At 37.6% G+C, this 18795-nt stretch overlaps 1 protein-coding gene across 1 annotated transcript; it reads right to left on the minus strand.

Moving 5' to 3' along the window:
- Positions 1–610: 610 nt before the first annotated feature.
- Positions 611–8145, minus strand: LOC122001671 (MYG1 protein C694.04c-like). Its single transcript, XM_042556549.1, has 7 exons — positions 7896–8145; positions 7163–7309; positions 3317–3415; positions 2699–2890; positions 2445–2564; positions 1415–1486; positions 611–933 (listed from the first exon to the last, which is right to left on the minus strand). Exons 1-7 carry the CDS (start codon positions 8130–8132, stop codon positions 703–705), a joined length of 1098 nt encoding a protein of 365 aa, XP_042412483.1. The 5' UTR covers positions 8133–8145; the 3' UTR covers positions 611–702.
- Between the last annotated feature and the right edge of the window lie 10650 nt (positions 8146–18795).

An 18795-nucleotide genomic window follows, 5' to 3' on the forward strand; every position in this document is an offset into this window, starting at 1 on the left:
TAAATGATAAACTTGAATCAGTCTATCTATTATAAAACAATAGCAAATTTAGGCCATCAAAAATAATGTAGCAAAGATTTTTAGTCCACATGTGAAAAAAAGTAAATACATGATTTATTAAAAACGCCTTAAAAAGTTATCTTAAAAAGAAAAATCTAATCTATTTTTTTAATGCAAAGTAAAAATGCCAATGAGTTGCATCTCAAGATTCTCAACTAATGGGTCGTCGTGACTTAAGTCGTGATCGTAAATGCATGATTTATCATTATTATTATTATTTTATTGTTTTTTTGCCCCATGGGAGAATCGTGCTGCACCAACCCTGTCAGCCTGATAATTTAAATTAAATAGCAACCTAAAAAACTAATATTATTAATTTTATAGGTTTGGCGAGACAATGAGGGTTGAGGATCACGACAAGAACATGAAGCGATCATTTCAAATGAATGTGTTACAACTTGCGGATCAATGAGATTCCTAATCACTTAATCCAATTTTACTATGAATAATAGCAATTAATAAAATAACGACGAAATTGACAGAAAAATAATATATGAAACTTCCACGTTTGTTAGTTTTGTAGAAATTAAGTTAAATTAATTATTTTTTCTTTAAAAAATTATCCAACATATTGACTAACTAGAATTAATCAGTTTTATGATTTTGATCATTTAACAATTTAGATATCAAAAAGCGTAGTAGCTAGGATGATGACCGTAGAGCAGTTCTAGCCATTGCCAATGCTCCTTCGTAAGTTCGATTTTTGCCCATAAAGCCAGCCATATGGACGAAAACGCAGCCAGGGATTCCGGTAATCTCCGAGAGCTCATCACCTTGGAAGCCCCTCCATGGCTCCGGGAGACGCTTTCGGCAGTCGAATTTTTCTGGAGAAACTGGAGCGGCTTGCACTCGCCAAATTTTCGTCCGTTCGTCCTTGAATTCAAAAGAGATATAAGTGCGACTTGGTTAGGCAACAACATTAGAGCTTGTGTAGACACGAGTAGGATGACACATCTTCACTGAGAGGATACACGATAGACTAACTTGTAACAAATGAGAGGTAAGTTGAAAGATTGTAATTCGAACATCCAACAAATCATGTTTAAAATAATACGGATATATACTTAGATGATCAATAACTATGATATAGAGACGTCAAACAAGAAAGACCAAAAAGGCTCAATTAATAATAATAAAATAAAATTTATTTAAATATAAATACGCCCAACCCTAGACTAAGACTTGGTGGTGGTTATTAAAAAACAAAACAAAACAAAAAAAAAAAAACCTATCTGTTATTTTGGACAAATAAATTGAAATGAAATTCTGAATACGACTGCAAAACATGGAGTACTTTATATAACTTTAGAAAATCTATATTGTGAAGGGAAAGTGTGAAAATCAAGTATGATACCTGATAAATAACAAACATGATGAGAGGATTGATTTTTAGTTCCTTTTCCAGATCAAGCAGGTGAAGATTCCACTGCAAAAAGAGATCAAGTAAATCGGGTTATCCTCTTTCATTTCCCTTTTCTTTTTTCTTTTTTCTTTTTGAAAACTCAAAAAGGATATTAGAAAATAACTTTCGAATAATCTACCATCTTCGAGAAAAAATCACAGAGACAAGTAGTACGGTTCAGTGGCATACAAGATTGAGAAAAGGCAGGCGAACCATGTAACTTGTGATGGCATTACAATAACCTGTCATCAATTTCTTGGGAAAAATTACTACCAATCCAGTTGTACTAATAAATTTCCATACTGAGTTGGAACTAATGTGCAAATATTCCTATCATGTGCAACTGAAATTGAACCAGTTCAAGCAGAAAGACGATTTCTTGTATCACTTAAATAGGGGAACTTAATGTTTCATGGCTAGGAACAAGTGTGGAAAGGCCTCTATGGTGTTATGAATAAATGCCTATTCTTCCATTGAAGACACACAAGTGTTCTAAGGTGTGATTTCACATTTGTGTGAGCTACAGTTGTGCTAATTATTTGCTAGTAATGATGATGTTTCTCCTCGCCTGTGGCAATAGATGTTAAACCGCATAAGATCTTTGTGTTTGGATGATGCTTTTTTCTCTTTGAATAGATATTGCAAAAGCAATAGTGCCAAAGAAGTATGAGGTTGAAAATTTAGATCAGTCATAAAGAAAAATGTAAATCCAACTTGCCATATATATTGGATATTTAACCATCTCTTTGAGTAATACATATTAGCTTTTGCATCAGTAGAAAAAATCATCAATCATTTTCAAACCATAAGGAAAGTCTCAAGGATTTCATCTTCAACCAACTTAAATTTTCCAAAGATTGATAATGAACCATTTAGGATGCATTATTATAAAACCAGATAACTTTTCAAGAAATAGCTTGCATATCAGATCTGAATACAACTAATGCAGCTATAGATGGGAAATAATTGATGGTAAACTTACAGGACAAAATTTTTTCAAAAGCAAAATTTGACTACTTGGATCTACATTGCTTCTTGCCTCCAAAGATTCAATCACTATAGATCTCGCAGGTAACCATGACCTAGCATAAAACGAAATGCTCTGTCCACATTGACAGTAAAATGTGTTAATCTGTCTGAATCGAGAAAGATCACAGAAAAGATTAAGTGAACTAGCAGAACCAAATAATTTTGATTAGTTACAACAGTTTGAACAAGACGAGATAGTGAAACAACCGCTAAAAATTCACCACCAGCAAGCATCATTGCTTGATGAAAAGCTGCATTCTCCTTCTCAGATGATTGGTCAAGATCTATCCACTCGGGGTTCAAACGACCAATTCTTGAAGAGAGATATGTATTATTGACATATTTTGGAGGCTGATCAATGTCATATTGATTGATCCCATTATCAGTGGCATCTATCGCCTGCCAAATGTTGTTAAGAATCACAAAGCAGTTGATCAAGAGTCAAGTAACGCAAACGAATATGGGGAAAAAAAAACCTATGCACAAAAGTAAACATTATTGGTTCCTGTGACATGGAAACACAAAAAGCCATCTAATTCAAAGCCCAACTTACATGCAATTCAGAAACAAATATCTATAAAAATAAATACATTTATGAAACTCCTGATGACTTTGAGCAGACAATATTTGTCGTCATATGCATATTATGAACGTGTTCAAGATAGACAAAAGAGTAGTAGAACATGCTTCATATAAGTGAGGTACCTTTCAGTTCATATTTCTTCAGGTAATCATACAAATCAAAAAGTATTATAAAACATATAGAAGCTGTCTTTGATTTTAAAGGAACCAACCATCTCCTATTTGATAGATCAGGAAGAATACCTCAATAAAGTTTTTATATACAGCAAGATATAGGCATTGGACATTCTTGTGCCCCTTGTCAAGTTGAAGCTCTGTTGCAATTATCTCCTCACCATAATGCTACAGTAAGAAAATGGAAAAATAAGTCTTAAAAAGTATTACAGAAAGATGGAAGTATGAATTACATGATAGCCTTTCTTCAAATAGATATAGAGAAGACCTTTATATTTCTTAGAAGGATTATCAAATGAGTCCTGATGAAAACTATAAGAATGAGTATCAAATATGTAGTTGCATAACTTTAATCTTTATCAATATTGCAATAAATCAGTCTAAAACTTTGCAGAATTTTGTACATCATATTAACTTAGTGTGGGAGATGATAGGAAGAAAAATCTGAGAGAGACTATTTGAATATTTCAAATGAGTCTGTAGATGGTTACATGCGATTATAATAAGTTCTGAAGTTCCAAAGTCACTCTTATTGTCTTACATGCAGTAAAATTTGTCATGAAATAGTAAGACCTGAAAATTTTCCAGATATTAAAGATTAAAGAAAGGGAGCTGCTTTGCAACAGATATCTAAACTTTTCTCGATATCCATCTGCAAATTCCAAAAGTAAAAAATGATTGGAACACTGAGGGGGCGTTTGGTTTGGGGTGCAGGAATGAGAATGAGAATGGGAATAGATTTGATAGTAGACTGGAATGAGAATGGATTTAACCATTCCAATGTTGTTGTTTGCAAGGTTTGAAGTGTCGTTCCGTGCCGCCCGGCACGGACGGTTTTTACCGTTCCGCCGGGCGGCCGAAACCGGCACGGGAGGCGTCCCCGTCTCGGTGGCGCCGGAGGAGACGCGGGACGCCTCCTTCGGCGCTGGAGGAGACGCGGGACGCCTCCGGCGGCGTCCCGCGGCACATTCGGCAGCGAAGGCGTCGTGCGCGACGCCTTCGGCGTGCAGAAGGCGTCGCGCGCGACGCCTTCTGCGGCGCCGAAATCGTCCGGCAGGGTCGCCGGACGCTTCCGGCGACCCTTCCGGCGCCGCCGGAGGCGTCCGGCGACGCTTCCAGCGTCGCCGGACGGCCCCCGCGAGATCGATCGCGGGCGGGCGCGATCTCGTGTACGCCGTTTTTTTTTTTTTGTTTTTCTGTTTTTAATAATTATTTATTTTATTTTATTAATTTAAACAATTCCTAAGGAGGATGGGTAGAGGATATGTGATATTTCAAAGAAGCTTTTATAAACCTAGTTAAATTATCCTAATAAAATATATAAAAAATATATTTAAAAGTAAAATAAATTAAATAAATTTTATTAATTAATATACTGAAAAAATAATATTTTAAATTTCATTTAAAAATTTTAAAAAATATATAATAATTCTTATTTATATTCTAATATATTTTTATTATTTTAAATTTCATTTAAATTTTTAAAAAAATGTAAAAAAAATCTTAAAAAAATTTAAAAATTCTAATAAATTATATTTGTATTCTGTTTTTTTTTTAAATTTTTTACTTGATATTTTTTACTATTTAAAATATATATTATTTAATTAATAATTAATTAAATGAATAAATAGTTAATTTATATAATTATTATTAATATAAAATAATATCTTGTATTATTATTATTATTATTATTATAGATACTTCCATTTTAATTTCAATTATTGATATATCAATTCTATTTAAATAAAATTATTTTAATTATTTTTTCTAACAATATTAAATTATTCAATAATTGAGAACTTATAATAAATCAATATACAACTTATTTTTATATACACAATAAACATATTTATCTTATCATTATTATAGATAAATAAAAAATACCGAAACTATATCGGCACGGCACGATACGATACCGAAACCGTATCGTTCCGGCCTAAGACCGAAACCTCGGCACGGGTCGAAATTTTAAACCATGGTTGTTTGATTTATAAGCACTGATTAGGTATGATTGTCAATACTGCTGTTGGGTTTGTCAAAGGGGAATACAAATGCAACATATCATATTTACCCTTAAAACAAATCATAATATTCCTACAAGGTAATAATTTTCTTATTTGCTATTTCTAATAACTAGAAGTCCCTTTAAAATTTATGGTCAACAGATTGTACAGATCATCATTGCATTAATATCATTGTTTGGTATAATTGACTTAGAAACGAAAACACAATAAGACGATTAGAAATTAACTTCATTGCATATATAACCTAACATACAATGTAACAAGAAAGGTGGTAGCCATTCTATAAAAGTAAACAATTGCCATGAAAGTTAAATTATGGAAATTTGGTGAAATACAACTCATCAAAAGCTACTAACAAGATCAAAAAGAGAGGATTCATTTTGTCATATGTAATATTTGTTGGTGCAACCTACAATATTATTACAACCCCCCAACCCCCACCCCCCCCCTATCTAAAATTAGCTCCCCTCTAAGAGCGGCAGCCGCCCTTTGAATAGTTCTAGCAACTCTCCAAATCTCACGTTAAATGCTGAAATGAGCTTCCTCCCTTGTACTATGAGCAGCTTGAGAAATGACATAAGCTATCCCTAGAAAGAAAGAGAACTTGCTCTCTGAATTCCCAGGCGGTGAGTACAACTGCACAAGTAATCAGCACGTCAATAGGAAGTATCAACAATGTGTGTTATTTGATGAACTTTTTGTTTTGATCAAATTTGTTTCAAATCTTGGGACATGTTTAGCAACTAATCCTAGGATGTCTTGCTTACTTTTGTTTCTTCTTCATTGTTTTTTATATACATGTTTCTAAACTATCTTAACTACTAGTTTCAGACCTCAACTTTTAGTAAATCAACACTAAAAATGGCTAGCGATTTCTTTTGTTTTACTTGTACCATAGATTTCTCCTGCGTTGCAAAATTGTATTAGTAGGGCTTGTCTTTCAAAACTGATAGTGCCTATTACTTGGCAACCTATGTAAAACAAAAGAATGTTATACTTGAGTATCCAGAAGCACAGTAGCCATCATTGGCAACATATGTAGATCTTGAAACCACTAAAAAAATTCTTGAAACCATACACATCCTTAAACACCATGAAACCCCACTTAATCCAATCCCAATCCAACAAAAATGAATAAAAAAATGGTTGAGCCTTGCCATCGTTGAAGAATACGACACGGCAGCGGCTACGTCGCTGCTTGGTGGGGAGGTTGCCTCACCAGCTCACCAGCAATGCGACCATTGACCAGCCGTGTCGCCCCCTTTTTTTGTGAAATAGGAAATAAAGGTTTAGGGTTACCTTGAGCTTCCTAGCTTGCTGTGGAGTGCGGCGGAGGGCAGGAAGACGAAGTCAAAGAGGAGGCGACAGTGGACCCACTCAAAAAGCCTACGATGACTTGTGCAGGAGAGCCGACGCTATTGTCACACTCGAAGAAGTCGGGCTTAGGGAAAAAAAAAGAAAGGCAAAAAAAGAAAATCTTTTATCGAAGAAAAGAAGAAGCCAATATTTTTCTCCGCCCGAAGCATCTTAATCAAGAATTAATTCTAAACCCACCTATTTAATTGGGTTTTGTCATTTCAAATCATTTAGGAATGATTCCAAAATTTTTATTCCCAAACTCATTAACCAAACACCTTGTATTTCTATTATTCCATTTCCTCATTCCCAAACCCCTAAACCAAGCACAACCTGACTACTAAGAGCAAGCAACACATGTGAGATATAGTAAGAAATTTATGACAGAAACTTTTATGTTGTTATTATTTTTTGTTAAAGAAAAAACATTCAAATTGAGAAGTTACAACACTTTTAAGAATTGCCTATCAAATACAAATTCACATGCAAGTTCAAAATTTTATCTAATTGGAAGCATTTTAGATAACTATGTTACCTTATAGATAAGTCCAGCACTACTGAGCTTCGTAACAAAACCATGGCCAAAAACCTCATTAAATCCTTTTTGGTGATGATCATAACGGTCGCGACTTGGATGATATTCACCGCCAACATCAAGCACAGCATCTAGTGTATCAAGAAGCTGCAGGTTATGTACAAGAAAAGCATTAGGAATATCTATGGAAAGAATCATTAACAATCAAATGCATCGGTCAGCTTGCTCTTAGTCGATCAATTCAACTATGGAAAGGGATCAATCAAACATTGGCCTGCTTGCATGCTTACCTTGTTTCTATTTCCCTCAACAACATGATAGAGGTTTTTGATGTGCAAAAACACTTGGAGGTGCATTGTGTAAGCACCTCTAAGTTATTAGATTCAATATAAATGACAAAACAAAAATATAGATTTATGAAAGCACAAGTTTGAAGGGTCATAATTGTAACCAAATCGATCATAAGGAGTGATATAGCATAGGTGCAATTTCACTTGCTAAAATAAGTACAAGAAAGCTAATGCTAAAGCAATTATCGAACTGTCATATGTTCAACAAACTCAAAAAAATCTAGCCGTCACAAATTCTAAATAATTTTATCTACATCCCATGAATATAAAGACCTAACGATCTGCTAATGGCAACACATGCATAAAACATCATGATGTGCGCATCCATTGTCCCAAGCACCAAAGAAACGGATAACAAAATAGCAAGGAAAAGAATCCTGAACCTGGATATCTCTGGTTCGAACGATCTCGGCGCCGGAGAACTTGGCGGTGAGGCAGATCATGAAGCAAGCAAGGGCCTCATCGCAGTGGAAGCAGCCGTTGTGAGTGCCGACCCTCTTGGTGCCAGTGCCGTGGGAAGCGGTGGAATAGTAGGCCACCGTCCCCGCAATGGGAGAGCCGGATAAGTAGGCAAAGCTCCGCGACGCTATCGGCCGCCACCATCTCCGAATCGGAAGCATCGATAGCGCGGCCGTCCATTTCTCGGCTCGAAGGGCGTATTCATACTCCGTTAGTTTAGTGCAGCCCAACTTGATAACTATGGGCCGGGAGTAAGGGCCCGGCCCATTTATTGGTAAAGAACAAATAGAACAGTTGTTATTTAAAAAAATAATTTTAAAAATTCAAATAATAATAATAAAATACTATTACTTATTTTGCCTGTAATGAACCATGACATTTATCTTCGGCATGCCCCAATAAGAAAAATCTATATACAAGATAAGCTAAATTAGTTAATTGTACAAATTTAGATCTAGTAGAAATTCAATCAGATGTCTTTGACACCTTCTATTTACTCAATTATCTCAGTAGATGACATGGAAGAAGTATCTACTTCTTCAGACTATAGCCTAGTGAATTCCTTCTTACAACCTTCATATTTAGATTTAGATTACATACCAATAAACCAAGAGCTTGACTTATGGGACGATTTCTCACCCATAAATACAAACTTAATGTTAACACAACTAAATACAACTTTGAGTGACTCCAATTGCACACATGATTGGAACCTAAAAACAAGAACAGATAACACTCATTGTTATTTGCGTAGTTATTATCTCTCAGTTGACAAACGTGGTACCTATAAAATTTGCAAAAAGCAAGCATATAATCTGTGTATTCACAATTATTTTAACGTTCTAATTCCCATAACTCAACCTACTAAAAGCAGTACGAGGAATATTTTTTTAGAAACAAGGATATCAACATTAGAAACTAGAATAAATCAAATAGAAGCTCATTTGGATTTGTAACTACCCACCTAGAAGATTTGCTCCTACAACCTTCTTGTTCACAACCTTCAGTGAAGGGTAAAGGCTTGCAACTCACGAAGCCAAATACTAATATGGTTTTTATTAAAACCATTAGTATTGTAACACAAGTAGAACTCTGGATATTAGAGTAAAATGTTTAGTCAATATACATGGTCATGAAATTATCTTACATGCCTTTTCTAGATAGTGGAGCTACTAATTCTACTATTGATGAAGCCACTCTCCTTTCAATTCTACCCAAAACATATCTTAAAACAACCGCTCAACCTTTAATTAGTACACAATTTGATGGAAAACAACTAACCAATACCCAATTTATCACGAATATACATTTAAGATTTTACAATAATTGTGGCACCTATAGTGCTCCCCAAACACTCTAAATTATGGGTTAAACCCTTATTACATTCTAATATTCACCTAATCTTGGGGCTCAATTCCTCATATCTCCAGACCGAGCCTTCCTACTTACTAAAGATTATTCTCTATTTTTTTTCCACCCCAATAATAGCACATATTGTTTCAGATTATCTCTCAATAGTGCAGCCTTTGACTACTCCACATACAATAGAGGGCTAAACCGAGTCTTCTGACATTACTTGCTAATGCCCTATTAAAGGAACATGCAAACAGTCCCCTCCTCTTTCATCCTGTGAAATAGCTTTTTTAAAATATCAGGAAAACTAGACTCACTTGGTTGTACAAGCCCACTAAATGATTTTGCTATTTGGGATATCCCTACAGACATACTCCTCCCAAAACAATTGCTTCAGACCATCACCACCCATCAGCTAGAGTTAGACTCTCTGATCTCATGCCTAGAAAAATTAGAAATTATTGGAGAAAATCCAACCAAATACTGCGAATGAGACAAAGTCTATTGTAAATTAGCAATCATTAACCCTGACCTAACTATTAAAGGCCAAGATTTAAGATACACGAACTAGGAAACCAAAGAATGCAAAACACATATCCAACAATTCCTACACTTAGGCGTCATTCAGAGATCTACCTTCCGACATAGAAGCCCAGCTTTTATAGTCAATAAGGGAGCCAAACGAAAACATGGTTAATCCCGAATGGTCTTTAACTACAAACGGTTAAATGATAACTTCCAGGAGGATGACTATAAAATATCAGATAAAGATCAACTCTTAAATAGAATACAACACTCTAAATGATATTCAAAGTTTGACATGAAATTAGGTTTCTGGCAAGTAAGGATGCACCCAGACTCTATAGAATGGACAACTTTTTCTTGCCTAGAAGGCCACTTTGAATGACTTGTTATACATTTTGGCCTTAAAGTAGCTCCTCAAATATTCCAATGAAAAATGGATGATATTTTTAGAATTGTTTCTCAATTTACCTATGTTTACATAAATGGCATTTTAGTCTTTTTCAAAACCAAACAAGAACATTATGCACATTTGCATATTATTTTTAATCTCTTTGAAAAACATGGTCTGATCATTTCACGAAAGAAAATGAAACTCGCCGTCACACACATTGAATTCTTAGGCACCGAAATAGGCTAAATTAGTGGACCTTTATACAACAAGACATCCTTAACTGGACAAAAACATTTTAACCAATAAGATATTGCTTTAGTTCAACAAATTAAGCAATTAGTCAGAACTATTCCTAAGTTAACCTTATCTCTTAACTCGGATTATTTAGTCATTGAAACAGATGGCTGCGAGACTAGTTGAGGAGGTATCTTATACAGAAATGTTAGGACCGAAAAGTAGCTAGAGGGGGGGTGAATAGCTCTTCGCGTGCTCGTTGCTCGGCGTTGCTTGTTTCTTCAAAGTGATGCGCAGCGGAAATACAAAGAAACAAATACAAACACGCTAACACTTGGATTTTACTTGGTATCCACCTCCAAGGGAGGTAACTAATCCAAGGATCCACACAACGCACGCACCCTCCACTAATGAAACTCTCCTTTATGGTAACTACCAAGGGCGGAGAAGCCCTACAAGACTCAATACAAGAAGAAGAAAGGGTAGTAAAGAAATACAAGCTTACAAGCTTACAATGAGTGCACAAACCCTAACCCTAGTTTCTTCTTCTTGATTTGATCCGCCTCTTGACTTGGAAGAGCCTCCAAGAACCTTCAAGAACTGGCGATCTCGAGCTTGAGAAGAGTTGTGGAGGAGCTGGTGAAGATCTAGAATGAATCGGTGAAGTGCTGCCGAAGGAAATGAACGCCTGCGGCTTAAATCGACGCTAACGGTCGAATCCCGATCGATTGGAATGCTCCCAATCGATCGGGGAGGCTTTGGATCGATCCACGAATCGATCCAGAGCGCCTCTGTGCTCTGGAAAAACTTCTGGATCGATCCACGGATCGATCCAGCGCTTATCGCGCGAAGCAGCAGCGTCCCAATCGATCCACTGATCGATTGAGACCTTTGGATCGATCCACGGATCGATCCAAAGGGGTTCTATTCGCGGGGACTCACCGGATCGATCGGTGGATCGATCCAGATCTGCTGGATCGATCCACGGATCGATCCAAACCTGCTGGATCAATCCACGGATCAATCCAAACCTGCTGGATCAATCCACGGATCAATCCAAACCTGCTGGATCAATCGGCTGATCAATCCAGATCTTGGTTTTTGCCCAAAACCAAGCCCAAAACCCTCTAAACCAACATCTAGTCAACCATGACTTGTTGGTACATAGACCTAGCATCCGGTCACCCTTGACCAGCTAGGACTCTCTCACCAAGTGTCTGGTCAATCCCTTTGACCCACTTGGACTTTTCTCTTCTTGCCAAGTATCCGGTCACTCCCTAAGACCTACTTGGACTTTTCTTTCTCGTGCCAAGTATCCGGTCAATCCCTTTGACCTACTTGGACTCTTACCAGATGTCTGGTCAACCTTGACCCATCTGGATTTCTCTTGCCTGGCTTCACTCACTAGGACTTCCCAATTGCCTAACTTCACTCACTAGGTCTTTCACCTGGCTCTACTCACCAGGATTTTCCTCCTGCCTAACATCCCAGTTAGAACTTCCCAGTCAAGTATCCGGTCATCCTTGACCTACTTGACTCTTCTTCAATCAACCTTGCATTGTCAAACATCGAAATCCAAACCAAGACTCAAGCTTGGTCAACCAGGTCAACCTTGACCTGAGGAATGTTGCACCAACAATCTCCCCCTTTTTGATGTTTGACAATACCAACACTATCACTTACAATACCACATGTAAGTTAGGCTAATCCCATAGCCTAAACCTTCTTCATGTCACTAGGTAATGAATACATAAGTTAAGCCCTTCATTCTCCCCTAAGAGGGCAAACTCCCTCTAGGTGATAAAAGCCTAACTTACTCCCTTTCATTCTCCCCCTATTGGCACACATCAAACCATGCCCCATTTTTGGGCACACATCAACAGATTCACTTGTTGAAAACTCTCCCCCTGAAGAGTTGCTCATCGTCGTTCACAACTTCACTCGTTGTGATCAGCACGATAATGAAGGTCCCATACCCTTCATTAACCTTAACCCTACATTCTCCCCCAATGTAGGCAAATGCCCATCCTTGAGCATTATCCACTTGAAACCACTTGAACAATGAGGATATCCCCTCCCCATTAAAGTTCAAATGCTCAACCTTGAGTATGTTCTTAACGGAAGGTTAACCACCTTCCAAGATTCATGAAAAAATAATTTTTATGTCTTTAAAGAGTCCCTCCCCATAAAGACATGGTGGTAACTTCTGTCATTGCACCAACAATGACTTGGAATCCCCAAAACTTTAGGAAACCCAATTTTAGAAGTTTTGAGGTTCAAATATTCAAAATTTGAAACAAACCTCAACCTAAACTTCAACTTAGCCTTCCTTAACCAATCCATCCTTGTTTTCCACACGAAAACACCCTTTTTATGTATACAAATATATTTTCAGGGGTTTGAAATGGTTACCTAGACTAAAATAGGTTCAAAATGCTGAAAATAAGCTTTCCCAGCCAAAATCAGCATCTTCAATCGATTGGAGTTGAGTTCCAATCGATTGAACCCTGCTGAATCGATCCACTGATCGATTCAATCTTCTTGGATCGATCGGCTGATCGATCCAGCGAGCTTCTGCTCGCGAGAAATGCCTTCTCAATCGATCGGCTGATCGATTGAGGCACTCCAATCGATCCACTGATCGATTGGAGGCCTGAAATTGCTGAAATTCAATTTTAGTCAATTTCAGAAACCCCTGGAAAATTCTACAAAATTCCAAAAATCGTAAAAATTTGTGTAGACATTATTTAGGGTATAATTTATCATGGAAAAATAGTTTTCTATGAAAATACATCATATTTTCAAAGATTGACACAAACTTGAGAACTTGCAAAAACTTTAGTGTTTTCTTCAAGTTTGTGCCTAACTATTCAATGGTGATTACTATCAAAAGATAGCCTTCACCAAGGTTTTCCAAAATTATTTTGAAAACATTTTCAAAACCAATATCCCACCATGTTCCTTGGGCTTAATGCACATGACTTGTACATTAGTTTTCCCAATGATGAGAACACACATAACTATGTGTTTTGATGAACCTAAAACTCAAAAGAATGCACTAAATCAACATCTTTAGTTTTATTCATCTTCCTAACATCTCACTTGTATCTAATGTGCAAAACACATACAAGTCATCTTATAGGTCTTTGTGAGATGTAAAATTTGGTTTTGCCCTATTCTAGGGATCGTGCATATCTATCTAGGCATTTTAGAGATATTAGACATCCACCTAGGATGTCACTCGTTAATAAGTGTTGTTAAATGCCATTTATCCTTAATTACAAGGAATTAAATTTAATGCATGATTATGTTATGGCATACATCAAAAGGAAATAATTTTCAAAAGAAAATATCCTATAACTACATGATGTATGAATGTCATGACATGGTATTTTTGAATTTTTCATAATAAAACATGAATGCAAAAATAGACATGATGTCATGACATATGATGGGCAAACAATCATGGCAAGGTTTAGCATAAATAAAATATACCTAGATTTCCTTTTTAAGTATCCTTAACCACTTAGCTAACTCAAAATATACCACTTGTTTTAACTTAAAACGTTAAACCTAGATTGCCCTAAATGCTTCAAAGAAATGCCAAAACTTAAATTGACATTTCTATTTCTCTTGATTTGTTTATGCCACTTAAAAATTAAGCATATCCTCAAATGTTTGCATATTCCATTTTTCCTCAAGAGTAATCACATAAATCAAGGTCCGGATTGCCTTAAATTTTTAAGAGAATACCAAAATCTCAACTTGGTATTTCTCTAGGTTTTCCCAATTTATGCCATTTTAAGATAAAATCAATTTTTCCACCATTAGACACATTTTACTCTTTCAAGGAGTAAATAATAATCCTTTTCATTTTCAAAGGTTAACAAAAACCTTGAAAATGTTTCTTGAGTGTCAATTTCTTCAAAGTTGGGTTAACTACCCTTCTTCTTAGAGTTGACACTCTCTAACCCATCTATGGGGTAGAGAAAATGCTCCTAGGAACCCAACACCTATTGGTGCTCCTTGGATGCTCTAGGTATTTACTAGGGATAACTTCCCTAAATACCTTCCTAGTGACCTTGTTGGGCTTCTTAAAAGCCTTGGTCACATTTTCTAAGTCAACTTTAGGGATAGCCTCCCTTGTGACCTTGTTAGTGACTTTCTTAGACTTCTTAGAAGTCTTAGTCACTTTGGTTGCAAAGATACTTCTAGGGATATCTTCCCTTGTATTCTTGACTTGACCTCTAGACTTAGGGTTTGTTCCATAACTATATGGAACCCTATGATAACTAGGCACATCATTTTTTGCTTTGGTTTTGTATCCCAAACCTCTATGGCCATTTGATGGCATTTGTACCCCTAAACCTAGATTTTTATCCTTAGACCCTTGTGTCATATTTGTGATTTTTCTAAGGGTCTTCTCTAATTTATTAAGTCTTGACCTCAAGACTTGTTTTTCCTTCCATAATCCCTCAACCACAGATTTTTCACTAAAATCATGATTTTTCTTCTTCTTAGGTACATACCTAGAATCCTTAGGGTTCTTACCTAAGTTTCTATCTACCTTTCTAACCCTAGATTGAGAGGTTTTGGCATAATAAGCTACATGATTTTCCTTAACACTATCATGCTTCCTATTTTCATGGTAAATAACATCAAAATGATATAAATTTGACCTAGCATGCTTTTTACCATTTTGCAAGAAAATAGGCTCAATAAAAGATACCTTCTTTTTTACCTTGGATGCTCCCCCTTGAGTTGAGCTTCCTCCGTGAGCCTTGACCACCTTCTTCCCATTAGGGCATTGACTTCGGTAATGCCCCTTTTGTTGACACAATAAGCACACAATGTGCTCCTTGCTCTTCTTTGTCCCGGGGGTGGTCTCCTTGGGCTTCTCCTTGCCCTTTTGTGTCACTTGACCCTTCTTCTTGGCCAAGTTGGGACACTTGCTCTTGTAGTGCCCACTTTCCCTACACTCAAAACATATTATATGATTTTTATTTTTAATTGAAACATTTATACCTTCTTGTGTAGGGATGGCACTTGCTCCTCCATTTGATATTTCTTGAATTTTGGAGGTGGCACCATCTTCTTCTTCTTCACTTGACCCGGATGTGGAGGCCTCTTCTTGCTCCGGGTTCATTGATCTACACTCCCCCTCAATCCTAGAGGTGGAGGCTTCATCATCTTGTACATGGAACAAGGAGTATGCTCCCTCCTTGTTCTCTTCATTGCACTCCCTTGAAGATGAAGCTTCTTCTTGGACTTCTTCTTCAGAGATTGAGCATCTCTCAACCTCGGAGTCCTCCTCTTGGTCTTGCTCCAAAGAGTCACCCTCTCTGGATTCTTCTTGCTCTTGTGCAGTGGAGGGGATCTCTTCATGAAGCTTGGCCAATTTACTCCATAATTCCTTTGCATCTTCAAATTCTTCAATTTTGCAAAGGATGGTGCTTGGCAATAAATTGACCAAAAGCTTGGTCACTTTGTCATTGGCCTCGCACCTTTGGACTTGCTCTTGGCTCCACTTGCTCCTCTTGAGAACTTTGCCCTTTGAGTTTGTTGGAGTCTTGAAGCCTTCCATAAGAGCAAACCATTGCTCTATCTCCATCATAAGAAAATTTTCGATTCTTGATTTCCAAGAATCGAAGCTCGTGGAAGTGTATGGTGGAGCCACCCTTGTGTCGAATCCGAGCCCATCTCGGAATTCCATTGTAGAAGTTGAGTTTTTGAATTTCTTTGACTTTGAAAATTTTGCTTCAACTTCTTCACCCTCTAGCTCTTCTTGTTATGCTTGACCCTTCCGGCGATGATTCCGATGAAGAGCGGCCTCGCTCTGATACCACTTGTTAGGACCGAAAAGTAGCTAGAGGGGGGTGAATAGCTCTTCGCGTGCTCGTTGCTCGGCGTTGCTTGTTTCTTCAAAGTGATGCGCAGCGGAAATACAAATAAACAAATACAAACACGCTAACACTTGGATTTTACTTGGTATCCACCTCCAAGGGAGGTGACTAATCCAAGGATCCACACAACGCACGCACCCTCCACTAATGAAACTCTCCTTTATGGTAACTACCAAGGGCGGAGAAGCCCTACAAGACTCAATACAAGAAGAAGAAAGGGTAGTAAAGAAATACAAGCTTACAAGCTTACAATGAGTGCACAAACCCTAACCCTAGTTTCTTCTTCTTGCTTTGATCCGCCTCTTGACTTGGAAGAGCCTCCAAGAACCTTCAAGAACTGGCGATCTCGAGCTTGAGAAGAGTTGTGGAGGAGCTGGTGAAGATCTGGAATGAATCGGTGAAGTGCTACCGAAGGAAATGAACGCCTGCGGCTTAAATCGACGCTAACGGTCGAATCCCGATCGATTGGAATGCTCCCAATCGATCGGGGAGGCTTTGGATCGATCCACGGATCGATCCAGAGCGCCTCTGTGCTCTGGAAAAACTTCTGGATCGATCCACGGATCGATCCAGCGCTTATCGCGCGAAGCAGCAGCGTCCCAATCGATCCACTGATCGATTGGGACCTCTGGATCGATCCACGGATCGATCCAAAGGGGTTCTGTTCGCGGGGACTCACCGGATCGATCGGTGGATCGATCCAGATCTGCTGGATCGATCCACGGATCGATCCAAACCTGCTGGATCAATCCACGGATCAATCCAAACCTGCTGGATCAATCCACGGATCAATCCAAACCTGCTGGATCAATCGGCTGATCAATCCAGATCTTGGTTTTTGCCCAAAACCAAGCCCAAAGCCCCCTAAACCAACATCTAGTCAACCATGACTTGTTGGTACATAAGACCTAACATCCGGTCACCCTTGACCAGCTAGGACTCTCTCACCAAGTGTCTGGTCAATCCCTTTGACCCACTTGGACTTTTCTCTTCTTGCCAAGTATCCGGTCACTCCCTAAGACCTACTTGGACTTTTCTTTCTCGTGCCAAGTATCCGGTCAATCCCTTTGACCTACTTGGACTCTCACCAGATGTCTGGTCAACCTTGACCCATCTGGATTTCTCTTGCCTGGCTTCACTCACTAGGACTTCCCAATTGCCTAGCTTCACTCACTAGGTCTTTCACCTGGCTTCACTCACCAGGATTTTCCTCCTGCCTAACATCCCAGTTAGAACTTCCCAGTCAAGTATCCGGTCATCCTTGATGTAACGACCACCCTTCTTACTACTACTACTCTCTAAGGATGACCGTTACTTAACTACTAACTCTACTTAACCGGTGTGATTAAAAATCACGTGGAAACCCTACCGAAAAATTTCGGCAGAATCTCCCCTGTATCGGTGACCATAATCATTAATACATAGCATAACATACACAGCCACAGGCGGCTGGAACACATATCAAGCACACAAAAGGAATAACATCACCACGCAGTTTAATGAAATCAAATCATGCAAGCAATGAATAGAGGAAACAAAATAAAAACATACAATTAACTAACAGCGGAAGACTAAATGACTCATCTAATACATTCTTAATAAATGACAATCTTAATAAATTCCTAAACTAAGTCCCAAGGCTTCCATAGTCCTGGCATCACACACCATCCGCGCCACCTTGTCGCCTTCCTTACTAAATCTTCTCTTTTCCTTTATCTGCAGTAAGAGGAAGTGTAGTCTATAAGCAAAATTTGCTTAGTAAGCGCTATCTAACTCACAAAAACTCGATATGCATGTATATAAATAAAAACATGCTAAAACTGAATGCTAACATGAAAAGCTACTCATGCTCATAAATAGCAAATAACAGCAAGCTAACTCATGCTCTTCTAATAGTAAAGAAACATACTGAAAGGCTAAACATGTAAGACAAGTCTATACTATCATGCTAGCATAAAGAATTTAACTTACTGAATTCTAAACACTTTCTGATTCTTATTAAACTTACTTAAAAACTTATTCTTTTATTTCACTTATTTAAAACTTATTCTTTTATTTCACTTATTTAAAACTTATTCTTTAATACTTGTAAACTTTTGTAAACACATTGTTTTATTAGTTCAAAAGCTTATACTTATAATACTTCAAAATAATAATCAACTTCTTCTTGGGCCCAGGCGTAGTACCATCTTATGCGCGTTCCCTAATAGGTTGGGGTAGCGAGCCACCAATCCTAAAAGAGCAGACCTCGGTCTACCAGGGCCAAGACCTCGGAATTGGACACCTGGATTTGTTTAACGACAAGCTCTTGGATGTCGGGTACTAGCCTCTTCTTAAAAGTAAAATACTTATTAGCTTATTTACTTCTTCTTTAAATGCCTCGGCATTTTAATAGGCACCTTGTGTGCCAAAAATCCC

The sequence above is a fragment of the Zingiber officinale genome, chromosome 7A (genome assembly GCF_018446385.1).
Source record: "Zingiber officinale cultivar Zhangliang chromosome 7A, Zo_v1.1, whole genome shotgun sequence".
In the NCBI taxonomy this organism is placed as follows: Eukaryota; Viridiplantae; Streptophyta; class Magnoliopsida; order Zingiberales; family Zingiberaceae; genus Zingiber; species Zingiber officinale.